Source organism: Opisthocomus hoazin, unplaced genomic scaffold (assembly GCF_030867145.1).
Source record: "Opisthocomus hoazin isolate bOpiHoa1 unplaced genomic scaffold, bOpiHoa1.hap1 HAP1_SCAFFOLD_121, whole genome shotgun sequence".
Taxonomy (NCBI): domain Eukaryota; kingdom Metazoa; phylum Chordata; class Aves; order Opisthocomiformes; family Opisthocomidae; genus Opisthocomus; species Opisthocomus hoazin.
Window position 1 is genome coordinate 181422 of NW_027449004.1, and position 27120 is coordinate 208541.

The 27120-nt window shown below is 46.7% G+C and overlaps 1 protein-coding gene across 1 annotated transcript in view; it reads left to right on the forward strand.

The window, feature by feature from the left end:
* Positions 1-437: 437 nt before the first annotated feature.
* The window catches only part of LOC142360136 (E3 ubiquitin-protein ligase RBBP6-like), a 32968-nt gene continuing 6285 nt past the window's right edge, over positions 438-27120 (forward strand). The window contains exons 1-11 of the mRNA XM_075412378.1: positions 438-452; positions 609-673; positions 1328-1452; positions 8279-8298; positions 12717-12761; positions 14555-14643; positions 14761-14857; positions 16051-16190; positions 17102-17274; positions 18024-18127; positions 19666-19723. Coding sequence (XP_075268493.1) covers positions 438-452; positions 609-673; positions 1328-1452; positions 8279-8298; positions 12717-12761; positions 14555-14643; positions 14761-14857; positions 16051-16190; positions 17102-17274; positions 18024-18127; positions 19666-19723 — 931 coding nt within the window. The remainder of the gene's footprint in view (positions 453-608; positions 674-1327; positions 1453-8278; positions 8299-12716; positions 12762-14554; positions 14644-14760; positions 14858-16050; positions 16191-17101; positions 17275-18023; positions 18128-19665; positions 19724-27120) is intronic.

The window sequence follows — 27120 nt, forward strand, 5'->3', positions numbered from 1 at the left end:
CAGGCAACTGCAAAGTTGAGATGGGGGCAGTCTGTGATATTTCTGTCCGGATCAAAAGCTCAGGGGTGTTTCCATTCAAACAATGGAGTCTGCTGGGAGCTCCAGTCTCCTGACTTCCAAACCCTGTGTCGTAAACAGTGACCAGCCACGATGTTTCTTTCTGCCACTCTCTAACGCAGTGTCTCTGGGCTTTTCCTTTGATTGGTTTTTAATCTCTGGTAGGTGTACAAGCTCAGTTCTATCCAACCTCTTGCAGACCTGCAGCCTGCCTGCCTTCTGCTGGGGGCCAAGCCAAAGGGGTGAAGTCTCGTGCTCGTACCAAGTCCGAAGCAAAGTTCAAGCACTGAGAAGTTCCCCAGTCAGCCCTGAGCCAGAGTGCAGCTACCTGAGCTGCGACGGGTGGAAGAGCCTGGAAAACAATTCATCGGCGCGAGGCGATGGAAGAAGGTGCGGTGAATGTGGCACTTGGGATGAAGTGACACGCTGGGGTTCGTGTCTGAGTTAGTACTGTACCTGCACACTGACTAAGGCCTTGGTGTCTCGAGTTTGGGTATGGACTCTTGCAGAGTACCAAGTTAATCTGTCTGTGAATAACCACGTTGTCTCAGGGTCGGCAGGGCCTGATAAACTCCATCCAGGAAGAAATCGACGGCGAGATGGCTTATCACAATAGGTTTTGTGTAAGGACTTCTGGAGCATCTCCCTTCCACGTTCAGTGGATCTGGGGCATAGCAAGGTTTTGGAAAAATCTGTGGAGGAGTACCGTTGCCGTTAGGCGTAGGAACAGATCTGTGGAACATGCCAGGCATAAGATTCCCCTTTTCATCTGTGTGCTCCTAAGACCAGAACTGTACCTTTCCATCCATTCTATTAATTTTAAGGGTCTGTTGGCATTTGCAATTCGCAGCCCTGCAGAGCGGGTAAGCTGGTCCATAGGTTGGCTTTCCAGGCAAATGCAGGTGTCTCCTTTCAGACTACAGACAAACCCCTCCTGGCGTAAGGGCGGTATGCTTGCTTTCTTCAGTGAAGATTCATAATGCAGTACCTGTCCTGGTCCCACTGAGACTTTAAGGGGACAGATAGCAAGGAGAGGTGGTTTCTGGTAGAGGGTGGGCTTTGGTGCATATCCAACAGCCAGGCTTGTTTGCCTCTGCTGCTGGAGTTTGGACTGTGGCTATGGCCGACTTCTGGAATGAATACATATAATCCGTATTCCGCCACAGGCTTATAAGCAAGGCTACCATGTGAAAACCTAGGCTTCCAAATCCCCATTAACAGGAGAAACAAACAGACACAAAGAGCAAAAACCTCTATCCCTTGGTTAAAGAGGAAATGCGGAGGGTTTCCGGACTCTGGCAGCCCAAAAGGCATTGAAAGATGTAAACCCAGCAGTCGTGGAAGCTCCCTCGTTAGCCCTGCCAGACTACAACAAGCCTTTTTTATTATATTTAGGTAATATGGCTCTCAGAGGTGTTAGGAGGAAGAGGGCGGGACTCCCCGCCCGTGTCACGGGGCCTTTTGTCACAATGTGCTGGGTCACATGAGGTGCGGGGGGGTGGTTGCCGTGTGCCATTGTGTGCACAGTGACGTGCTTGCGGCTGTCGGCCGGGAAACCCCTCACTGGAACCATGAGGCAGGGGTTCTGTTGGTGTCGTCGCCAGCGGTCGTGCCTGGCAGCGCTGGGTGCACGAGAGGGAGCCAAGGCTGAGCCGGGGCCGCGGAGGCCTCTCCCCATCGTCCTCCCGCCCACCAGCAGACGCCATCGCGGAGCAGGCACCGCCTGGCCCCAGCCATGCCTGGCGTGCACTACAAGTTCTCTGCCAAACTGAACTTTGATACCATCAGCTTCCACGGCCTCCACATGTCCCTGCATGACCTCAAGCGCCAGATCATGGGCCGCGAGCAGCTGAAGGCATCCAACTGCGACCTGCAGATCACCGACGCCCAGAGCAAAGAAGGTGAGTGGGGCGGCGGGCACGGGGCCTCGGGGACCGCCCGGCTGGTGGAGTTGCAGACCACCGCATGGGGCTGCAGCCTGCGGGAGCCCCGCTCTGCTCTTTGCGGCTCAACTCAGCGTAGCATGAGTCAGCCTGGGGCTCGTCCCGCCAGCGTGCGGGGGATCAGGAGGGCCAGCGGCACCGGGGATACGTGGGGTGGGCAGCGGTAATGCCATTCAGCCACGACCGGTAGCTGTGACTTGTGTTGAGGCCTCACAGAGCTGTTTGTTTGGGGTTGCTGTTCTGACGACGGCCTTTGGATCCGTGCTTTAGAGCAGAGCTAGGCATGGAGGAATATGTGGTTGATGGGCGACATTTAGCGCTCACAGAAGCTTTGGTGTCCTGGAATTCTTCTAGGTAAAATGCTAAAAAGGTTCGGGAGGATATCTGTGGGGATAGTCAGGACCTGTTTTAAAAAGGGGGGGTGTGGGGGGGTGGCGTGCCCTCTTCCCTGCTTCCTATAGACGCGTGTTCTGTAAAGGCAGAATTCCCTTCCAAAAGCCTGTTCTCAGGAATGATGCATTTTAACTTGCCTCTATTAAATTTGATGTGAATTTCATGACCTGTCTTTTATAACAGATGTTTTCACATTATTGTGGAAGAACTGCAAACTCCGTGACTCAGGTTTCTGTAACATTCTGACTCAGAACACTTGGAGAATGTGCTGTTCTGCTTATCAGGCAAAATCAACAAACTGTAACACCAAAATGGGCGTCTGAACTGGCCTTAGATGAATAGTTTTAGGGAAGAACAGTGCTCTTGGCAGACTGTCTCTTGAAGTCAGCCGTTGCTGGAGTTCAGTGTTGCAGCACGCACTTGAGAGCTGTAGTAGTGCCACGATGTGATGTCTTCAGAAAACCTCGTGCTAACTCTGAGTGAAACCATTTGGCCTCACAGCTGCTGTCTTCAAGACTGCGCAAACTGAGCATTTCAGAGCAGACACTTCAGCAGCTTTTAAGGCTTGCCCTTCCCCGTGCCGTTTTGTTGATGTGCTAGTGTGGGGGATTTCTTTGGTTACGCCTCAGCGTGCAATTAATTCCTGGGCTGCCAGGCAGCATTGCTGTGTGGAGCCTTCCTAAAGGGTTTGGAGTTCCCCGTTTCCCTGGGTGAACTGAGGGTAAGCCGTGTGCCCATTCCAAAACCATGATGTTTCAGTGGAGCCCATGCAAGGTCTGTCTGGGAAGGAGCTGCTCGGGCTCTGTCCCCAGCAGGGCTGGGACCTCTCGGGGCTGTGCGGTCAGCGAGGTCAGTGTCCCTTGGCCAGGGGCTTAGGGCAGGTGTCTTTTAGTTCATTACCACGGGGTGTCCAGCTCGGCTTTCGCTTTCCCAGTCACATGCTGAAGTGGCAAGCGGAGCCAATAAGGCGTTAAGGCATCGGGCAGTCTGTATAATCAGATTAATGACTGAAAGTATGTTAGATTTTATTGACTCATCCTTTCAAAGCGATGCAGGTGCTCTTTTGGAGCACAGTACTGTATAATCATAATGCAAATGAAAGTTCCATGAAGCATCTGGCCTACTGCACTAGCTAATTCAAGCAAGGATGAGATACCAACTGTGGTTGGGATCCTCTTTTGGTGGAAGCTGAAAATGCAGAAATAGCAGTCCAGTCTATTAATCAGGATGTTTCGAGGCAGTGCCAGCGACACAGAGGACTGGTTTGTCACAAAGTGTGCAAGTGGTGCTGATTAGAACAGAGTTGAAAAATGAGATGAGGAGAAAGCATATTTTTAAGCAGCAGGGAGAAAATGTGTTCTTGGGAAGTACCCTGTTTTCTGGTCGAGGCAGTCTGGCATGTCAGCAGTCATTTTGATCTCTTACTCTGCAGATCGCTTCCCCAGTCACGTAATAGCTGGTGAGCAAGACATCCAAGCCTAATAAAGGCTTTTCTTTGTCGTTTCGCATGTAGGCTTGCCTTCTGATGACTTCTGCTGAGCTTCTGTCCTTTATCGGAGTGAAAATACTTCTCTAGACAGTGCTCAGAGAGATGCCTTTGCAATGCTGTCAGCATCAAAATGGTGGATTAAAGCAGGCCATAAAAGAAAGTAGGAACTTTTTTCAGTAACCTGTTTATACTGTATATATGACCCAAATTATTAAAACTAGCAGATTTTTAGAATTATAGGTGAATTGAAAAATGGAATTTTTAAGTGGTGCATTAAATGTGAAGCAGCATAAATTTCAGAGCGTGGCTTGAGTTGTTTGTACTTTTTTGCAGGAAGAAGGTTGTGGATACTAATGCAGTTATTAATTTAAGCTTTCTAAGTCATCATGAGGCAGCAGTCAAAGTAGCTGTTAACTTGTCTGCCTCCACTCGTTCCTTGAAATACTTCTTTCCTGACTGTTCTGTCTCTTCTGCTCCTGACTTTACTATAACATCCAAATCTTCCTTTGCTTTTGCAAGTTTGCTGAATTAATTGAATCCTTAGTTTTAATCTCAGGTCAGATTGAGAAAAGCCCAGTAGCCACTCACTGTCTGTCACTGGCAGTAAAACAAGTTTTGTGCTCAAAGGGAGTAGGAATCACCCATGTTGTTACCTCCAGCTTGCTGAGTATTTCTGTTGGAGCTCTGCTTGGACACGTGTGAAAAGTCGCCTTGTTGCGCAGGAGGTCACTGCTCACTTTGCAGAGGTTGAGGTGTGTGGTTAGGCCGAGGGACGCTACTTTGTAGGTCCTGGGAGTTGCCAAGTCTCTGCCAGGGGATGCTGCTGCCCTCGGGGAACAGGTTCCTGCTGGGAGATGCCAGTAGGCAGATTACAAGGAATGGCTGCTGACAGTGCTTTAAAATATTTAGTCATATCCAGCTATCCTCATATATTTAGTCTCTTTCTCAGAGAGGTGCTACCCTTTGTAGTCATCCGCAGAACAACCACCATCCTCAGTCCGGCACAGGCACAGCAAAGTCCTGTCTTTTTGTGGAGCCGCTGTTGCTTATCCTCCGTCTCTGGAATCTCAATCCAGTGGTTTGTGGTGTGGACCAAAAGGAGTGCTCTGTGTGACTCCGTTCAGCAGGTAGAAGCAGCTGCTTTGGGCTTTGAGAACTGCAGCTGGCACGATCTCCTGGCAGTGGTTTGTCTGGGCCCGACAGCTGTTTGAGCTCCTGCTCCATCACACAGCCCCAGGGCAGGCCTTTCTTGACAGTGGCTGTGTGGTGGTGAGATTTTCCTTTTGAGAAGAGCTCCAGCTGTTGGCTTCAGGCTAGCACTTCTGTAAAAGCTTCTGTTTTTGTCATTAGTAGTCCTTTCTCCTATGATTTGAAACTGCTCCAAAGTCCCGAGGAAGCTTGCTGTTCAGCTCCGTAGGGGTTAAGATCAGAAATTAGTTTTGTCTCAAAGATTTCCCAGTTTTCTGAAGAAGGATTCCATCATTTGGAAATAGAAGTAAAATTTTCATTTCGTTGTTGAAATACTGTCTTCTGATAGGTATGTTTTGGTCTGAGAGAGGTTCCTGCCTGTAGGAATAATATGCTGAAAAATGGAGTGTAAATTGTGAAATATTCCTGTTCTGTGTGTGATCACTGAGTAAAACCACCCTGACAGAGCTTGACTAGACATACATCATCTTTGGTTTTCAGAGTATCGTTCCGATTCGTCTGTCAAGGTAAGGGCTTTTGATATTGAAGACCGTCGGCAGATTACAGGGAATGGCTGCTGACAGTGCTTTAGAAGATTTAATCTTATCCAGCTTGTGTAAGAACAAGATAAACACTGTTCTCGTGGAGAGGCCTTTGCATTTTAAGCTTATTCAGTCGAAGTGTCACAGGTAGTGGTTTTTTTTGTTTGGGCTTTATATAAAAGGTCACAAGGCTTCCCTCCTCTGCAGAAGACTAGCGTGGTGAAAGCCAAGGCAAAACATGGAGAGCTTCAGGCACACTCTGTTTTCGAAAGGCTGTTAAAGCCTGTCTTTGCAAGTGATTTAGTTTGAGTGTCTCTGCTCTGCAAAAAGTGAATCGAAAGAATTCACATCCCTTTGGTTAATTCAAACTAGACGATTAGCTTAAGAGGGGAGAGACAGCTTTACTTTGAGCCAATTCTGCCTTCCTTGTGAAAGCAAGCTGAAAAAAGCCCCAACATTTCTGTGATTCAAATCCTAGCACTGCAGTTTCATTACTGTCCTGGTTTTAGCTTGGATAGAGTTAATCTTCCTCCCAGTAGCTGCTGTGCTTTGGATTTAGTAGGAGAACAGTGCTGACGATGCGGATGTTTTCAGTCATTGCTATGAAGTCAGGGACTTTTCCAGTCTCCCATGCTCAGCTGACAAGCAGGTGCGCAGGAGCTGGGAGGGAGCACAGCCAGCCCAAGCTGGGCAGCGGAAATATTCCATGCCAGGGATGGCACGCTCAATTTGTAAGGGTGGCTAGCAGGGAGGTAGGCATCCTTTTTCTTTAATTCGCTTTTCTATGAGTTGGCATCCTCTCCTGTCTGGGAGTTCGAACTTTTGCAGGAGTTTGGTCTTCAGCGGGAATTTTGCAAAATTCATGAAATCTGCAAGTTCCAGGTTCTGTGATCGCTGCTGGGGAACTGGCTGGGAATCGGTCATTAGGTGGTGGGAACATTGTATTGTATAGAGTTTGTTTTTCATATTCAGTAGCAGTAGTAGCTGTAGTATTTCCTTTGTTGTCTTATTAAACTGTCTTTATCTCAGCCCCTGAGTTTCCCCTTCTGTCCATTTCTGCTCCCCATCACACTGGGGGGGAAGGGGAGGGGTGAGTGAGCGGCTGTCGGGTCCTCGTTGCTGGCTGCTGCGTTAAACCCCAACAGTTTCCGTTGAAATGTGAAGCACTGCCCAGCTGATAAGTGTGGCTGTTGACGGATTAAGCTCGCAGAAGCAGAGTTGGCAGGCTCTCCTCTCTGTTCTGTCAGTCCTGAGCACTGGCAGCAGAAGGAAATCACTTTTAGTTAACACCTTGGAAGGCAATGGCACAGAGCTTCATGCTTTAGCCAAGCGCCTGTTTTGTTGCAGGGCAAGCCAGTCAGATGTTACAATCTGGTTTCTGCAGGGGAGACCTTATTTTTCTCCAAAGATCTACTGGTTTTGTAGCCTACCAGAAGCAAAAGCAACTGAATCTCAATCAGGAAAGAACTTCATGCATTAGCAGACTCTCTTTTTGTGACCTCTGAGACCCTTTTGCTGTTGGCATTGAAACTACTTTTAAAAAAAAGAAAAAGATTTTGCTGCTTGTGTTTGATGATCAAACCCAAAGATTACTTGAAATGTACTATTAGTGTGTTTGAGACAACAAAAGCGTGATGTTACATATAAAATGTTGCTTTCATAGCTGTAAAGGTATTCTCTGAAGTGCTATGTAATTACATACGAATATACATTCCTATGAATTCACAAAGGTTTTTTTTCTGAATCATGTTTTTTTCAGAATACACTGACGATAATGCCCTGATTCTGAAGAACTCATCAGTTATTGTCAGAAGAATCCCTGCCAGAGGACTCAGAGCTACCAGCAAAACACATGCTGCGTAGGTATCTGTAAAGCATTGCCTGCTCGGTTAGGGGTTTCAGGGTGTTAACTTGGTTTATGGACGTCAGTTTACAGAGGCGTTCAGGTTGTACCTCTCCTGCTAAAGCTGCTGTTAGGTTTTGGTGGAATGAGGTGGATTTTAACGTGTGTCCACCAAAGCAGACAGACATTTTTAGGCCTGCTGGACATGGGGTTCAAACTCCAACAATGGTAACTTTTAAGATGATGCTGTTGGGTTTGTTCTTGGGCTTGATTGTTCTGAGACCCAAGCTGTAGATCCCGTTTCCTCTGTTTGGAGAGATTCCTTAGTCTCTGTGTTTGCTTTTACTGCTTTTGTAGTAGAGAGAGAGAGGCATTTGCATTGTAGTGTAAACTTACCATCTGCTCCATCCTCCAAAGAGTCTGATTCTCAGTGTTTGACTAGTTCTTGCATTTGGGGGAGGGGGGTGGGATATGGCAAGTGTTCTTACACCCCAAATCTGGGTATTTTTGCACACGAGCCTATAGAGGAAAGACCAAGGCTTGCCAGCTGGTGACCCATGCAAACAAGAAGTTTAGAACTCTTAGAGTAATTTGTGATGAAGTAGACATGTGACTTAGGGGTTTTGTTTTAGTTGCACTACATGTCCCAAGAGAGACCAGTTTCTGGATACAAATACATTTCGACATTCACTAGACTATCAGAACACATTGTTTTGGTTTTCAGGTTCTGTAATCTGCTTTCACTGCTTTAAGCTGGGTACAAGTGCTTTATTTTAACTTCTGATCACCTTTATTTCTTCTTCCAGAAGTTGAACTGAGCCAGGGAGTGGAACATCAAAAGCAGTACGTAAAAAACCAATCTCACACTTTTTTTCTGTAAAACTGCACTTAATTCTAAACGGTGTAGCCTTGTGCTAATTTTCCACACATTGCCTTAAAATATGGTATATGCTGTAAATGCACTGTATTCGATTCAGCATAGTAAAAGCTGAGGAATGCCATCACTGGCACAGTTCTAATGTGAATATTGGTATTTGTGCCTACTGATGCACTGTATTTCATATTGAATATGCTGGAATACTTCCTGTATGATTTTGTGTTGCACAGATAATGCAGGATCGTTTTTAGATCACATAGGTTCGAGGTTTGCACAGCTGAGCGTGGTGCCATGTTCTACACCTGTCTGTCTGTAGCTGGTAAAATGAACGCTTGCATAGCTTGTTGTGTGCTTTTTGTTTCTTGCAAGAAGAATTGTTTGGAGTGTATTTTTTTCCATTTTCACGTTGTATCACTTAGCTTTTGTTTTTAAATACTTTTTTTTGCCTAATGTTTTTTGACAATGTTATCAAAAACCATGGAGAATCCATTATTGTTAAACCTGGTGTCCTGTTTCTTACTTCTACCTTGGGGGTTCAAACAAATACAAACCCCAACTTACCTGATACGTTTTGAGGCCAGTTCTTGCAGCTAAATGATTTCTTTTCACGTCCTTAAAAAGTGGGTATTTGTTCTTAAGCCTGTGTAATTGAAATGATATTGTTTGGGCCCCGCTGAGTACATCAATGTCTTTCATAGATTGGCGTGAATGTAAATGGGATTGTCACGTTCTGCATCTAATCTTTCCACTTTATCTGATGAAGCAGTTTAGTTTCACAGTTTGCCTGCAAATGAAAGCATATAAAGCAGAATGTACAAATTCTGGCAGCAGGTTAGAGCCTGGTGCTTTTGTGGGTAAGAGCCCTGTCCTTTTTCCTAACTTCTGCCTGCTGTCCGTTTTTGGGTGTGGGTGACTTCAGGGTTGGACGCTGCTTTAATTTCCCAAAGGTTCAGCCTTTCTTTAGTATGCCACCGCTTTGAAGATATATTTGGAAAAGGGGCAGCATTGCTCTTCAGGTTTCAAAGCACTGTCGTTCTGCTGCTGAAATAGAAACAAGTAACACAAGGAAATATCGAACTGGTAACGGTCTAGACCTTGATTTGCCATTTGGCTCGACGACTATGTGTAACTATGCATGTCAAAATAGCCCTTATAGTAAAAAACTTACTATGTGGTGATTTGTATTTTTCATCTTTATTTGAAGTATGACTGCTTTTTCTTCACTAGAATCATGTGAGGCATTACACTAACCCTGGATCACTGGATCTGATCACTTGATTAGCTGTTAGGATAATTTAAATCAGAAACTCATGAACTCTGGGTCTATGTTTTCTGAAGCATACAGCCTCTGATTTCCTTGCAATGGTATGCAATCAACTTCATATGGAAAACTTTTTGTATGTAGGTCTAAAAACACCAAGTCTAAACCTGACTTCTGCAATTCTACCACTGGTGGGTTCAAATTCCTTTTTGGACATCAGTGCCTCTCTATTGTGACTTTGAGTAAGTTGAACTGGCCCTCGTAGTTAATTTCATGCATTTACATAAACCACGTTTATGGTATCTGATATAATTCAGATGGGGTTTTATTTCTTGAAAACAGTATTTTTCTCTTTGTTTACTGCCATGCCTATAAAGACAAGTCCCAAGCTCATAAATAAAGTTCACATTCTTTTAGCCTCGCGTGTTCCCTGGCATGTCCGTATTACCTTTCGAAGGAGCATTTTCCCGTAAGCTAACAGAGACGTCTCAGAAAAAAACAACAAAAAAACAACCAAACAATCCTGGAGCGGGAGAGAAGACTTAGTGTGAGATAGAACTAATGAAAGGTAGTGAAGGACAAAGCAAAACCATGCCCTTCTTGTTCGCTCTGACTGTCCCTGATTTGGGTTGTCAAGCCAAGGTGCAAGCCGTGCGTCTCTCTTTACAAGTCCCCTCTCCCTCTTGCACTGTAAAAGCGCTGCAGCCTCAGGTGCTGCTAGTGCTGGAGACACAACTAGCTTTATTCTTAAAGTTAGCTCAGGTCTTAGTCTAAAGTGTGGGGTTTGGGGTTTTTGTTTGTTTGTTTGTTTTTAATACACATATTTCTCTACACATTTCCAAGGAGAACCTGCATCTTAGTGTGGTAGGAAGAAGTCACTGGACAGCTTGTCAATTACTGTAGAACAGTAAAGCAGCAAAATTAAAAGGAGTTACAATGTTTTTTAGAAGAGCATGCACAAGAACTTATACTTTGAACATTTCTTCCTTGTCTTGCTCTTCTGTTAGCTATCATTCTACACTTCCAAATGTGCGCTGCTGTCCCACTGTTACTACAGCCAGAGCGAGGAAGTGGATACTTGTTGATTTAGTGTTCCTATTTCAGACTGCGAGGATCTCGAGGTGGTATTTGTCCTCAGAGGCTGCAGAAATGCAGAGAGTCCTGGCCATTGTCTGAGCGCTTGTCAAGCACAACGGTGATCCTTCCTGGCTGAAGTTTGAGTGCAGTCAGGCTATCAGGTTTTAGGAAAGCACTGTAATCTAAATGTAGCCCTCCAGCAGTGAGGTTAGCCTTTTCCTCCTATTTTCTGTGCCCCTTCCCACTCGCTTTATGTCAGTTCCTTTTTAGCCTTCTGTTGGAAATGGGAGTTAATATATTGACTGTTGATTTTGGGTGTTTGGGTTTTTTTTCAAATTCTTCTGCAGTATTTTCTTAAGGTTGTATACAGCTTTCGCAGAGATGTTTTTTCTACTTGACTGATTGGAGGAACTGGCAGGAAATACTATAGTAGAAATTTCAAGGGAAAAAAGGCACAAGATTGTGGGATCATTGGAAGATGGCTGTTGGACAAACACAGTAAATAGTACCCAAGTTACCTATTTTCTGATTTTGAGAACTGTTTAGTAGAAAGGAGTGCTATTACCTCCTTTAAGAAATTAGACCATATCCTGCAGGCCACATAACAACTGCTTCCTGGCAAAAAACGCAAACTAGGTAATAGTTTATGAACAGCTGTGTTTCAATTACTGGTCAAGAGGAGACTGTTCAATGCTAGACTCCAACAGAGAGCTTTCCTAATTTCTTGTTTGCTTCTGAAAAACCACAGAATTATAATGGTTGTGCTTCTGTGAGAGAACATAGGCCTGTCTTTCCACATGTAAAAAGCAGTGTCATGTGGAGCGTGAAGCTTCAAAATACACGATCAGGCTTCCTTTTTAACAGAACTAGGTACAAAATGTTCTGAAGAGAAGGGAAGTCGAATCCTCTGGTCAGACTTGAGATGGAGAGACGGTCTCTTTTTGCCGTTCTGCATGTGATTTGAGTGTCTTTCTGGCATCGTTTTACCAGTGTAAGCTGTACTGCTGCTGGTGGCATAATGGAATTCAATATCCTGGAAAAACAACCAGATAAGTGTTACCCTTGGAAAAACTGCACTTTGATGTTAGTTCTCAATAAACACCGCAGCCCTCAAGTGGCCTGAGGACTTCATTCCTGCAGCTGCTCCAGTAGGTATCTGGGAGAGAGGAGTGTGGTTGCAATGGAGAGAAAAATTCCAGGATTGTGCTCTGAATCCATGCTTTCATCATCATTAAAAACTGGTTTTGGTCTGACAGCAAGGAGAATAAGATTAAATTCTCACACTTTCCAAACCAATTTGGGCAGTATGGCCCGTGGTCTAATAAAATACAGGAAATCAGTTTTCTCAGTTTTTATAGGCTACTCTGTCATGGGAAACACATTTATTTCAACACTTCGAGCAGTTTGGTTTTTTCTAGACAAAGTGGTGGGTTACTTTTATGGCTAATGTTTCGGATTGGTGCTTTTATTGGGGTTTTGTGGGGTACGGTGAGTTTGGCATTTTTACACTTACTGGCAGGAGGGGCAGCGTTCATGTCTCAGGGCTGATATGCCTGGACTTTGTTTTGACAGGCAGCTACTGTGTGCTTAGAAGCCTAACCTTGTGCATTTATGAATGATGAGACATTAACCGATTCATTTAAAAACTACACTGAAAAAAAGTTTCCTGAAGTGACGCTTCCTTCTCAAATAAACTTAATTTTTTTAAAATCCCTTTTAGCTGAATATTGACAGCTGCCTTACTCCTTTGACTTTTAAGCAGTGTTGAGCATTTGGCAAGGGTCTCTCTCCGAGATATTCTGGAGGAATGAGTAGATCTCAAGTGGCTTTGGTTGTTTTAGTTTCTTCTCCTTCATCACATCGGCACTCTCAGGCTGTCAAAGGTTTGGACTTTGTTTGGAACAAGTACAAATCACACCAAGTTGGAAATGCCTCTTTCAGTGACGCTCAGAGGATATAGTGCAGACTTTCAGACTACAGCAGAGGTTAACTATTGTTGTGTTTTGGTTGTAGAACTTCAAAATGTGTTTCATTTTTTGTGAACAGGTTGATGACTCTTCTGCATCTCTTCCTCTGGCCCAGCTTATTAAGGTACATATATATTCTTGTCAAATCCTTAAAAATCAAAAGAGTTTCCTTCATATTTTTAAATCTTATACTGTGATCTATAGCTGGATCACTGTTTCAATCTGAACACAACATTACTTTCATTTATAATAGTTTAAAATATTTATTTGAATCTTAAAATATGAGTATCTTTTGACACTGTCCTTTAAAGAGAAGCTCCCACTTTGGGAAGGTAGAAGGTGAGCACCTTGTCAGACTCAACGTGATGTGGCAGTATTACTCATCTTCAAGCACAAAGAAGAAGAACCTCAGATGTCGTTTACCGTTTCTAACATTTTTCATTAATTTTGCATTGGAAACTACCACAATTCTCAGCGAAGAATTCAATTCCTGTAAGTTGTGGACATTTCAGTGGGGTTTGCAAGAACCAAAACAGAGGCGTTTCTGTAACATGGACAACAGCGCTGTCGCGAAACCTGTCTGTGGTTCTGCAAACTCCTGTGAAGTTTGGCTCTAAAATGTGAAACACTGCCCAAGTGGTGTACACATTTCAGCTTTCTGGAAAATGCAAATATTTCCAAAAAGTGCAAGAACATAAGATAAAGCAGCTCAAAACTGTTACGTACTCGACCTCTTCAGTGCAGACCGGCTTAGCATGGAGGCAGTGTGTTACAGTCAAAAGTTTTCTGGTTTATTATTACTGTGTATTAAAGGGCATACTTGAATTGTGGTCTATTCCTAGAAATATTTTGTGGGTTTTGGATATCTTCTGGAAACTCTTTGGGTTCCAACAAATTAGTCAGGTATCCATAAAGTTTTCTATAAGTGTTCATGGAAATGATTTCAAAGATGTTGGTCTGGATTATGTTACTGTTGAGAAAAAACTGTGTGTATGAAACAACCATTTAATACAACGCTGAAACGAGTGGGCACTTTTCTGAATGAACGCATATAAAACCAAACCCACGAGTGATTGATCTCAGTGATAGGTACTTGAAGGTCCAGACCATTTACAGTCGCTCCCTTAGAGCCTGCTTGTATCTGGAATAATGTGTAATAAAAAATTTGAACAAAGAGGACTTTAAAACAAATCAGCTGGCTTCACTGATTTGAAGATCTAGTTCTGCATAAGGCTCTATTACAACTTGTATATTAAAAGGGCACAATCAACTGGAAGAAAGTGCAGGTTTTTCTTACAGTAGTTCAAGAAGTTAGCAGGGGGGGAGCTTGGTCAAATTTCTACTGAAAAGAATCTTTTGTCTTGCTGAGTGACTTTAAAAAACTTGATTGCTTTTAATGCTTCTGTGTCTGAAGCTGAATTTCATCAAGCAGAAACAACTGCCCCGACTCTTCAGCTGGGTGTCCTTTCAATGCCATAAAATCGAAATAAGGATACTTGCATACGTCTTTCTCAGTGAAATGTGCAGTGGATGTCTTCTCCTTCAAATAGTCTGGGGCTTAAAAACCGGTTTAAAAACACTGAATACTACAGGTTTTTCTACGCACAGGTTCAGTCCACTCGGAATAGAATTGGATTGGTTACACAAGCCCTTCTGTAAGGCCCGAACAGAGCCTAAGGACTGGAGTGCCCAAGAATGCTCCTGTCAAGTAGATTGACAGGTACATAAAGACCATGCTGTGGCGTGAGGACTCCCCAGAACATCTCCAGGACAACTCTCTTTTGTAGAAGAAGCTGTCTTCATGTCCCCCAGCTAGCACTGTGCTGTTCTTTGCAGGATGGGATGAGTGATGTTGTCTTTGCTGTGTGGGCTGAAATGTGTTTCCAGTGTGTGTGCCAATAACTGTCTGCTCAACAGACTGCCAACCTGGCTGCAGCCAACGCTTCCGAAGAGGATAAAATAAAGGCCATGATGGTGCAATCTTGCCAGGAGTATGATCCCATCAAGTAAGTGTTGAGAATGCCAAATCTTTTCTTTGGAGATTATGGAAAGGTTGTAGAGATGTTTGTTTTAGCAAGGGAGACATAGCATACCTTTTTCTTTTTTTCCCCAAAAATCTCCAGTTACATGAAAAGACCCATGGGTCCACCTCCATCATCGTTCCCTTGCCGTTACTACGGAAAACCAGGCCACTATAGAAGGAACTGCCCGACAAGTGGGGTAAGGTGGTGGGGGACTGTTGCAGTGGGAACGAGGACTCGATCAATATGATCCATAACAGTCACATTTATTAGCAGAGAATCTTTATTATATGGACAGCACTCGGTACAGCACTCAGTTATGACTGGTCACTATTCATAGAGTGTCTATTAATAGAACACCCGGATTATATAGGCAGAACTTGACTATGATTTGTTACTATTCATAGAACGTCTGTTTACCCGCAGCTGGCCTTGGGGCATCTGTTTATCCACAGCCGGCCTCTCGATGGCCTTGAGGCCTGTGCTGCTGCAGAGTGATCAAGTCCATATTCAGAGTGTCTGGGCTGCTCACAATATGTCCCTGTTCTTCCAGAAATCCCACAGGGGACCTCTGGTGTTGCTCAGGTTTTCATATTTTCACCTTGGCAGTCACAGGGCAAATGCACGAAGACTCCTGTTAAGAATTGTTTCTCTTGGGGTGAAGTACAGAGGTTCTAGGGCAGTGTTGCAAAGCTCCTCAAAATTCAAGGGAAACCTGGAATGATAAAAGCAAAATTTTCTTTCTTCTGGATCATAGACATTAAAGATGAGCACAGATCTTTCTTGGTTAATTTTCATGCCTATTTTTATCTATTTCACTATTACTGTAAATTTTTCTGGTTTGAGCTCTTTTTAATGACAGTTCATGGTTTCCAGTGTTCCGTATAAAACCAAGATGATTCTGTTGACCCCATCCACTGAATATTTGCGTGTTTTAATTACACAAGTCTCTGCTTGAGTTTTCATGCCACTGAACGTTAGTCACTGACTGTACACGCGTGAGGTGTGAATCCAGCCCTCGTATAGGGACGGAGAACAGAAGTTTCTCCGGTGACTGATTCAGGGCACGGAATTGAGCTCTGGCTCTGAGCTGCGCTTTGGAGGAGGAGCGGGTTTGTGTCTCTCCCCTGCGTGGATGGTGAGCTCAGGGATATTTCACGCTTAAGGAACCTGAAGTTAAGCCAAAGAATGTCGACTGAGTGCAAACCACTGCTCAAGCCTTCGGAACATCCTGGCTATATTCATTTAGGAAAAGAAGTATTTTAGCTGAGCAACCCCTACGCTAGGTGAAAGGAGAGGATTACAGGCTTTTGCTGCTTCAAATCAACATTGAATGGTCATTTGAAGTGTGGGCCTTAAGATGAGATATGTCTGCATTTCTTTTCTGAACAGGACAAAAAATTTGTGCCTGCTCCCAGAATGAGAAGGAGCACAGGAATTCCGAGGAGTTTCCTGATTGAGCTGAAAGATCCCAACACAAAGGGCGCGATGCTGACAAAGACGGGAAAATACGCAATACCAATTATTAATGCGTACGTATGGCCTTAAGTGGACTGACCAAAAGGAGAAAAACCACGCGTAAATGTCTGAGTGGTAATGCAACCATGTTGGCCGGCATCTGTGATTACGAGGGAGGAAGCGTTGTCGTCGTATCTTCACCTTAAAATCTGTGATATTTTCTAGTATTAAAATCGCGGGATCCTGCCCCTGGAACTTGGGTCAGCTTATGGCATTTCTGTATTTCTGCAAAACATTTCAGTAGTGTTGACAGTGGGAGTCGTTCTCTTGGAAAGCTCATTTTGCTTCTGGTTTATGTTTCAAAGGCTTCTTGCAAAATTTAACAAGTGGCTGTTGCACTGAGGTTTCCGCCCCCTCTGACTTTGAGCAAATCCCACATGTGAAAGAGACAAAAGTTCTCCTCTTGCTCTAAACTAAGAAAATACTACTACTGTGTGCTGACAGGAGTGGCTGTTTTAAAAAGCACTTGGTAGCACTTCTGCTTTTCTGTCGTGGATCTCCTCGGGTAGAAGCTGTAACACAGACTTCCTTTGTTTATAAAATGTAATTACTCGGAGACTAACTTTATTGTGAGCCTGCATTTACTCTTACCCCCTGGCAAAAGAGAGGTGGGATTCATTTCACCTGCTCTCTAGCTGTCAAAAAATCATTTTTCTTGTCTGAGCTAATTTCTTAGTGGATCCAACAAATGGGAGAGTTCTGCAGAAGGAAAATTGTTCCCCCTCCCCCTTCTAGTCTTGTGGCTATAGAAAAGTAGTTGAAACTGAATGCCTACATTTCAGAAGGCTGATGTGGAGTGAGAAGAATTCCATCTATTACCTTCCTTTGATAAAATCCACAGCTTGGAGAAGTTTTCCTTTACCCGCCTTTAACTTTTTTTCTGTTTCCTTGCCCCCCGCCCCCCGCCCCCCCCCCCTTCCCACAGGGAAGCTTACGCCAGAGGCAAGAAGGAGAAGCCTCCCTTTGTGCCAGAGGAGCTGCCCTCCTCCTCCTCCTCCTCCGATGCCCTTCCAGATGAGCTGCTGTGCCTCATCTGCAAAGACGCAATGACTGATGCAGCCGTTACTCCCTGCTGCGGCAGCAGTTACTGTGACGAGTGTGAGTGTTACTGCCTTGTTTGTTAGCTCAGTGCATCGCGTCTGATCTTCTGAAGCGGAAAGAGGAGATAACAAAACTACTTGGTTCCCCGTTCTGTTTGATACTTAGGGATACCCTGAGTCGGGAAGGACTCTTCTTGTACAAAGGGGGAAAAAAGACAGAAAGCTTCTTCCCCTTTTCACCTGTCCAGTTGAATCCTCTTCACGCGCGGAGGGACGGCTATGAGAAGAGTGCACACCTGTGCAGGTGCTGACAGCGTTAGATATCCAATGCATTTAATCTGTCCGCAGCCCTTTCTCTCGTAGAACGTTACATAGCCAGCTCTGGTGACTTTCTGCAGCCTGCAGCAAACGGATCACTGGGCATTTAATGACCATTCTGCTCCACGGGAAAGCTAGCTAAACCCTTCAGAATGCAAAGCTCCTCATGGTCTTTTGAGATGTGTTTTCTTCATTAACCTTGAGGAGGGTAACTTCTCACTGTACGAGACAAGGGAAAACAGACCAGTCAAAACATCAAGGCACAGCCTGCTCTGCATCTTCAGATGTGACAACAGTGAAATACCAAAACTGTACAGTTCTTTGCTGCGTACTAGAAATCTTCTGCACTCTGGAACCTTTATAGCTTCATGCTCTGAACTGAAGACCATAGTAACTCATTAACTGTATGGTGTTTTTACAGCTGATTAGAACCCCCAGCATTTCCTTAGCTTTGCTAAAAACTGTTTGGATGATTCTAATTTTTCACAGGTATTAGAACAGCATTGCTGGCATCTGAGGAACATACCTGCCCAGCGTGTCACCAGGCAGGCGTTTCTCCTGATGATTTAGCTGCCAACGAGTTCCTACGCCAGGTAACATGATGACTTTTAAATAAACTGTTTGTAAGCAAAGCCTGTCTGCAAAAAGCTGAAAGGGAAGAAAACATTAATTGACAGCTCCTTCAGCAAGGCTAAATTGAATAAAGCTAAATGTTCTTTTCAAATGCATCGTTTGTTGTTACAGCAGCTTACAACTCTTCAGAGATGCTCTGGCAAATTGAGGTCAGGCTTTTGGTTAACAGGATTGCCTCCCTTTCAACTCGGTATTAACACTGAAGTACTGAAATGCAGACACTCGCGGTTACCAGCGATTAACATCAGTGTTTAGTGGGATGCGTTCCTCTATCTGTCTGTTGATGTATTTTAGGATTGATAGCATTTACAGGAATACACAAGGAATTTTACTCTCTGGAGGCTTTTGTGCGTCTATGGACTCAAATTTTCTGTTACCTTTTTGTAAATGTTCTTCTGCCTCCAGGCTGTCAACAACTTCAAAACCGGAGCTGGCTACACCACAAGGTTCCCTCAGAAGATTCAGCAGCAACAGCAGCAGCCACCACCACTCCTGCCTGTCGCACCTCCTGGACCCTTTCAGTAAGTAAATCTGTAGATCAACCTAAACAGAAAAGACACCAAAACGCTGCAGTTAGAGTCTTCTTCTTGAGCTCCCCCGCTGGCAGTTTGTGTGTCACTAGTGCCAGTCCAAATAATTGTGGGAGTTCTGGCTGCCGCTTCTGCTCGGAGAGAGGACACTTTGAGATGCTGGACGTGTGCCTCATGCAAGAATTTTCTTAGCAGTGTTGCTTGTGTGGTGCCCTTCTCAGTCCTTCAGTGCAGGTTTACCCTGAAGGAGGAACTTTTTCCACCTGATGCCTGGAATGCAAATAGCCGCTCTGTCCAAAGCCTGTCAGGCTCCTCTGTGCCATTGAACGCAAAGGATCGCAATTCAAAAGAAGCTCCGAGGCAGCCCCTGAACTAGCACACAAACCTTTCCTCGGAAAGCTGCTGTTATCGCATCTTCCAAAATGGAGATGCAGCGTGGGGGCTTTACATATTCTAATGCTTTCATGCGCAACTGGCTTAAGAAAATATCTGGTGTAGATTTTTTTTTTTTTCAGTTTACAGTAGTCAGGCTTTTCACACCTTGGACTTTATATTTCAAGTAGCTCTTCAAAACCCTGTGTGAATCATAAAAATTTGGTTGTTTGTTTGTTTTTTTTGTAGTGCTGCCAATACCGCTGTATCTTCTCCTGCTCTGGTGACTGCCACCAAACGTTCTGAATCTTCTTCTCTGTCAGTGAGCCGTTTGTTGGAAGAGGAGGTAAGTTGATTTCAAGAGATGCAAGGATTCCTCTATTGTAGTGGAGCTTATTTTCCACCCCTTTGCATTTTTTCACAAGGGCTATCAGGTTGCTGTCCTAAGACAAGCAGCATTACCGAGTCTCCTGGGCCCCCAAAGGCAATCAATCCCCACCACTGGTAAGTCAGTATTACTTTAGAATTTCTTTTATCAATGATCTTCAGGTAAAGTGAATGGGATTTTGTTCTGTTTCCTCTCCCCGCTCCCAAAGGTCATCCCACGAGAGCCGGTACAATTCACCCAGCAGGCGCCAGACCAGGCCGGGAACTGTGAGTATGGACAGAAATTCAGTGTATTACTACTTGTAACCTGTGAAATGAGGCTGTAACACGTAACTGATGCAACAGCAGATTTATAGTGACAGAAGTGTGCACAGATAGTTGTGGAGAATACAGATGGTAATTAATTTTTAAATGGCTTAACTGGAATTGGCTTTAACAAAGGGGATCTGTGCTTGCAGTAAGATTATTTCAAGGAAATCTTTTTGAGGATCTCTTGAATTGGTGAAGGACTTTGACAGGAGGCGTGATGCTAATGAGCATACGCAGAATAATGGGAAATGATTCTTTAAAAAATCAGAAAAGAAAAACTTGTGAAGAAAAAACTCAGGGTAGCTGACGTTTTCTACCCCCAAAAATCGCTGGGGCAGGAGTCTGGCTAGCTCTCTGCTGGCGATGCTGTCAGTCTCTTTCCGAGAGCAGTGGCACTGAGTCCTGCTACGAGAGGCCGAGTTGAGAAGCTTTTTGATACGACTCTTGTTGAAATGCGGTCACTGTCCCTGGGTAGAGCTAGCGGTGTGTGCAGCATTTTGCTAGGACAGCTGGCTGGAAGTGTTGGTTAAGTAGTCCTGTCTGTAGGAGCGCAGTGCAAATATTTTACGTCCCGCACAGACTGCCAAAGAAGTAGTGAAGTTCAGCAGACTGAGCTGGCATTTTAAAATGGAGCTTTACTGACTTCAGGCTAAATGCTGTTTTCCTGATGTTTGATACTGCACTGTAGCCATTCAGAGTTGCTCTTTCTGCATCTCACTGCAACAAAAACGATTTGCACTGCAAGTAGTGATGGAGTCGTTAAAAATGTGCGTGCTAACGTACCAGTAAGGCCAGTATACACCACCTTGAATCAATCAGTGGCTGTGGTAGTTCATGCGCCAGAGGGGAGTGGAAAAGACTGACCCTTCCTGCATGTTTTCACACTAACAAGCAGCAGCTGTTCTGTCTGGTGAGCAGAACCTTTCCCACGTCATCAGGTTCTGCAACTTGCAGTAGCATTATGTCGGCAGCTGCGTGAATCTTTGACGTGAGCATATAGACAGGAAAAATAAACCCTAACCGAATTTGGGAGGAAAAAAACTGTCGAGAGTGACTGTTTTGAATGAACTTCTATTTTTTTTTTCTTTTTTTTTAAGGTCCAAGTCTCCGTATAATACTTCACCTTGCTGCAGAAGATCACATACCTACTCCAAGTCGAGATCTGCCCGCTCGTGCTCCTCCTCTCGATCATTAAGGCGTTCCCACTCTCGTTCCCGCTCACCATCGCCGCCGTATCCAAGAAGAGGCAAAGGGAAGAGTCTAAAGCATCGCTCTCGGTCAAGGTCACACAGGTCTCAACATTCAAGGTCACGCTCACGCCCATGCAGAGGACAGCTTTCACAGTCAAGGTCTCCAGGGTTTAGAGGCCAGTCTCCCGCCAAATGGACTGCAGCTCAAAGGGGAGGAGAGAGGGAGCGTTTTAACAGAGGCACAGAAGGTCCATCCTGCGATCTGAAGGCTTACTGTGGCACTGAAAGCAGTACTGTTATTTCCAGTTTGACTGACTTTAGAATGGCTTTACTCTTAGTAATGGAATGACTTCAGATGGTGATAGCAAGTAACTTATTTCTTTTGCCTTTAATAAAAATATTAAGACATGATTTCAAATAATAAACAACATACAACAGAAAGAAACTTGATTTGATATGTTTTTAATTAGATGTGTTGCATATTACAAGCCATGTCAGGTCACTGGTAATCAGCCTTGACTTTGCTGTTCAAAAACAACAGGGCTAAACTTGATCAGTTCCCTGAAATCATTAATTAAAATAATAAAAGTCCCTGGAAAAAAAAATAGCAAAGAGTCATTCACAGCTCCAACAGATACCGGAGCAGGCCATCTGCACAGATTCAGTACAGCTGTATTTTTCAGCCCTTTGGTGACATTTGTATTGCATATGCACACCCCCAGCTCGTCCAGAACATCACACCCGCAGGCAGAGTCAGGAGAGAGAAAACGTCCTTTTACTGTGGACACCGAGCGTGGGAGCCTGGCAGTCACAGGGGCTCCTCCAGGAGCAGGAAATCAGCACCTGCAGCGACACGGTCAGAAAGCACGGATCAACGCGCAGAGGCAGCAGCAGCCGCGGCTCGGTTCCCCTGTCTCTGGGAACACAGTGCACAGGGAGCTGTCGACAGCCCAGCAGAGCTGCTGCCAGCAGTGGCTGCGCGGTGGCTCTGGCGCCTTGTCCCCACGGGCGATGCCCTCGCAGAGCTGTGCGTGCGCAGAGAGGCCCCGTGCCCCTGTGCCAGGCAGCGGGGCTCCGTCGGGAGCCCCCGGGAGCTGCCATAGGGTCCTTCCCAAACCCTGCGCAGCACCAGCCCGAGCTGCACTGCCTCAGAGCAGCGCTCAGAGCTGGGAAAGACGGGCAAATGAGCCCGGCACACACCTGGGCTTCTGCACTCGCTGGACCCTCCTGCTTTTTTCCACTCCCCGTCTTTTTCTCTCTTGCTTATTTTCTTCTCTTGCTGGCATTCCCTCTCCTCTGCCCACACCTCTTTTCTCTTTCTTTTTCTTCAGTGTTCATGTTCCTGGGGGGAGCCTGCAAACCTTTCCATCCCACAGTGGGATTAGATAGGGGAAACCAGGACCCACTGGAATCAGTTCTGCATTTCACCAGAGCTGACTCCTTTTACCTGCTTTCGTCCAAAGGCTCTTTGGTCCTTCCGCGCATACCGGGGAGTCGAGCGGTGTCCCTGGGCTGGCAGGAGGCGAAGTGACAGGTGCCTACACCAGAAATGGCGGCGTCAGCAGGTGGCAAGAGGCGCCCGGGAGTCGTCAGTGACCGTTTGGCAAACAGGCTTTGCTTGGGAAATAGGTCTTGCTGTAGAAAATTTGGAGGTATTTCTTTTGATTAAGCACACGCCTAACACATTTGAGGAACAACCTTTCCAGTTTCACCTACAATGTATCACCCCAAAGAAAAAAAAACACCAAACCCACAGAAACCCAGCAGGGATGGAACGCCAGGAAGAGGCCCAGCAGCCACTTGGACTCATCAGGAACCGCCCTCCCACACCAGACACATTGTCCCAGTGGTGGTGGAGCTGCCGTACCTCTGCCGTTTCCGATCCCACCACCGCTGTGGATGTGCCCATGGGCGCGGGCGACTGCTCAGCTGGGGGACCAGACAGGTCAGCCACCTCCTCCCCAAAGATTTCTCCGCAGTTCTAGGTCATAAACTCCACCAGTGTCTTCACCTGCACACAGCAAAGCCTTGCTCTCAGCGCAGGGGCAGGCAGGCAGCCTCTCCCACTCCTGACACTTGCTTCCACGCAGCAGGCTGTCGCTGTGGGGCTGCTCTTCCAGGCAGCCACCCCACCAGCGTCTGCTGGAGAGAGGGGGCAGCCAGGGACCTCTCCACAGTCCAGCTCTGATCACCATCCGGCTGCAGCCGTCCCGCTTCAAGAGAGCGTACCTTCTCCGTCACCTCCAGCATGGCCTCCAGCGGCAGCAGCTCCTCGTTGGGTGGGCTCAGCAGGTTTGGCCCAACGCGGATGGCCAGGCTGATGAAGCTCATCCTGCTGCTGGCTGCGTGCTGGCCGATGTGCTGGAGGAGGGACAGCAGCCGCTTCAGGAGGACAAGATTTGCTGCAGGCAATCTGCTGGCCACCCTGAGGGAACAGGAACACCACGATGACAAAGCAGCTGTTGCCCCAGCCCTCCTCCAAGCTTGCCAGAGGCAGCTGGGAGCCAGTGGCTGTGTTGCGCAGCTCTCCAGGGGCTCTCACAGAATCACAGAATGGTAGGGGTTGGAAGGGACCTCTGTGGGTCACCCAGCCCAACCCCCTGCCCAAGCAGGGTCACCCATAGCAGGCTGCACAGCACCGCGTCCAGGCGGGGCTGGAATATCTCCAGAGAAGGAGACTCCACAACCTCCCTGGGCAGCCTGGGCCAGGGCTCCGTCACCCTCAGAGGGAAGAAGTTCTTCCTCACCACGCAGTGCACAGGAACACAGCGCAGAAATCAGGAACATGAAATAAAACGAGGAGCTGGCATGTGACTGCTAGTGACATGTGCTGTGACAGTTAACGAGTGCGTCCCGTGTGACACAATTCCTTCAGAGGATGATGTCGGAGTAACACAGAGGTGTTTTTCTCCCCTCTCCCTGTTCCAGGTTTCCTCCAGTAATCGCCAGTCTGATGCGACTCATCCGACGGAAGCTTGCCAGCAGCCGTCACTGTTCCTGCTTGTGGAGGTGAGTTTCTTGTGACAGGGCTGTCTGCCCCAGCGTTTCCTTTTCGGAAGCATCTGATGTTCAGCTGAAAGAGAAATCAGAAATCTTCCACTAAAATTCACACTTTTCTTTGTTCGTTCTGGTTGGGTTTATGGTCCTGGATCGTTTATCAGCTGGGTAGGTGCAGGAGCACGTGTGTAGGAACACGGTGGAAACCCTGGAGCAGTGATGGAGCTCTGGTTTCAGCAGCAATGGAGGGATGTGTCATGCCTGCACCCAGTTTTGAACCAGCGTCGCAGTAACTAAAGTTTTTGCATGTGTTACATGATGGATGTTACATGATGTCCTTCATCTGTTGTGGCTGCTTTAGTTCTTGACTCCATGAAGTTGCAAAATGTTCTCCTCTTCGTGTGTTATTTGGTGGTTATTCCAACCACCAAACAGCTCTGTGTGGCTGTGCTTTAGCTTTGCAATGTGCAACATTTATGTCAGGAGAGTTCCAGTAATTGCTAGAAATGCAACTGTGGTGTTTGGTTTGGTTGTTGCTTTTTTTTAAAAGTATAAACTATTTCCTCAAAGTTTTAGTGGATTTCATTGGCCAAAGTCACAAGGCATGATTGCACCTTGATTTCATTCAAGCTGTTCCAAGGGAAAGTACTGAAAAATGCTACAGAACCTCTTTCAGCTTCCCCTCCTCCCCACCCCGCTACTAAAGCTGCTGTTGCTCTTTCAGACAGAAGGGCTGTCATTTTCACAGGGTGTCTTTGTCAAGTTTGGCAAAAATCCCGTTCCCGGCTGTGCCACTCCTTCCTGGGTCCTGTCTGTGTGCACACACGACTGCATTCAGTGGGCGGAATTACGGGAAGGAATTTGCAGCAGGCTGCTGTCGGCCATGGGCAGTACTATGGAGTAGTTATTTCTGCAGTAGCCAAGTAGAGCTGTGAGGAACTGGGAAGCGTGCTGAGGTCTGACGTGCCTGGAGACGTTTGGTGATGTAGACGTAGCATGGGGTTCTTTCTTCCTTACAGCCTCTCATCTGTCTGTCTGTCTGTCCCAAGGGCTGGAGGCGTCAGTTAAACCCAGTGGCTTTCCACCACAGATGGTGAAAATCTCAGGAGTACGACTTTGGTGGGTCCTGTCGGCATGTGGGCAAGGGCACTGGTCTGCCAAGATGATGTGACATCCTCAGAAGAGTTTGGTGTCTTTTCTCACTTTTGGAGTGTTGCCAAGTTACACTCTGGGCTTTCTCATTCTGCTCTGATCTTGCAGAAGCTCGGTCCTTCTTTGTCCCTCTCCTGGGTACCTTTCTGGAAAGCCATTCCAGAGGCCCGTGGTGTCTGAGCAGGGGCTGTGTCCCTTCGCGCGGTGGCTGTTGGCGAGCTGCCAGCTCACAGGGGCTGGTGGCTGTCACCCTCCTTGCTGTGTGAGGGACAGGGAGCAGATGGGACCCCGTGCTCTCCTGGGCTGCCTGGATGTGTGCTTGGCAGATGTGAGCAGATGGAGATGGCTGCTTTGTTGAGAAGAAACAAGAGTACCTCTGAGATTTAGTCAGTTAAATGCTCAGCTGTTAGGAAAGAAAGAAAAGGCTTCCAGAGGGTGGAAGGCAGGGTGTGGGGGGGCGCCCCGGGGCATGCTGGGAGCTGTAGTCCTGGGGCCTGCCCTGGGGCAGGGGCTGCTGCTGGCCATGTTGGTTCCCGGGGCATGCTGGGAGCTGTAGGCCCGGGGCAGGGGCTGCTGGGTGGCAATGTTGGTTCCCGGGGCATGCTGGGAGCTGTAGGCCCGGGGCAGGGGCTGCTGGGTGGCCATGTTGGTTCCCGGGGCATGCTGGGAGCTGCAGGCCCGGGGCAGGGGCTGCTGGGTGGCCATGTTGGTGTGGCAGGGACAGGATCCACTGCAGGCCCCGGCTGAGGTGAGGGCTGGGGCTGCCCGTGAGGGGAGCAGGGCCGTGGGGCGGGCACTGGGGGCTGTGCTGCCTGCTGGCCACGTGAGAGGGGTGGGGGGGAGCTCCCCGCTGGAGCCGGGCCCGGCCGGGGCAGCCCCGGGGGGGAGCCCTGAGCTGGGGAGGGGCAGGGGACGGAGACGGAGCCCCCGGGCACAGGCACCAGCGGGCTGTGGGCTGAGCAAGGGAAGGCAGAGCTGCTCCTCTGTGTGTTGCCTTTCCCTCTGCTCCCTTCTCCCCTCCCTGTGTGTTGCCTTTCTCTCTGCTCCCTTTTCCCCTCCCTGTCCCTCGGTGAGGCTGGTGTCCTTCCCTGGTGTCCTTCCCTGGTGAGGTGAGCTCCCAGCCCGGGCTGAGGGAGAGAGAAAAGGGGTGAGGGGGGAGGGGTCGCAGCCCTGAGTGTGCAAGTTTCATACAGACGCCCGGTTCTGAAGATACAGCGTGTGTGTGGGTCAGCGTTCCTGAAGATTTTTTTTCCTGGTTGATTTGATGCAGCGTGGTACATTTTGGTGGGAACACGGGGATGATGTATCTGAAGTTGCTGAAAATGAGGTGATCCTGGTCATAGGTTTTATTTCTTTGCCTGTTCTGGGAGCATCATTCTGCATGTATTGCTAAATGTATGTCTTCATTTCATTGAAACTGCAGTGTAAAACTGGAAATATTGTACCTGCAAAAGAATGGGAACAGCTGTCCTTGTTCGCCAAGGTGAGCAGAGAAGCAGTGGGGAGCAGTTTGCAGGATCAGAACTTCAGCCTGCTCTGGGTGATAGACCCTCAGGTGGGTAAAGAGAAACCTCGCTTTTTGAAATACAACTCTTCCTATCATGGTATTTCTTTTGTTTGGTTGTGTTGGCAGTCAGACTGTAAACATGTGATTAAACTGTTAAAAATCAAGCTATTTAAGGATTCTTTACTGTCTTAAATCCCATTACAAGCAGTGCACTCTGCCCTGTGGATACTGCATTCTCATGAGTGACCTGACTGGAAGTTTTCCTTTCCTTTTCTAGTACAGGGATGCATTTATGAAGGCAAATCCAGGGTACAAGTGGTACCCCACAACAAACCACCATGTGACGGCTCAGACATCCCCTGTTGCAAACAGGAGAAATCCATGGGCTTTGCCTCAGACTCTGGGAGAGATTCACTAAGCCTGAGGAAAGAGACTACAAGGTGAAGAAGTGCCCCAGCGTCACTTCAGCGTGGCAGGTGAGATTTCCACCCATGTTGCTCAAACACAGC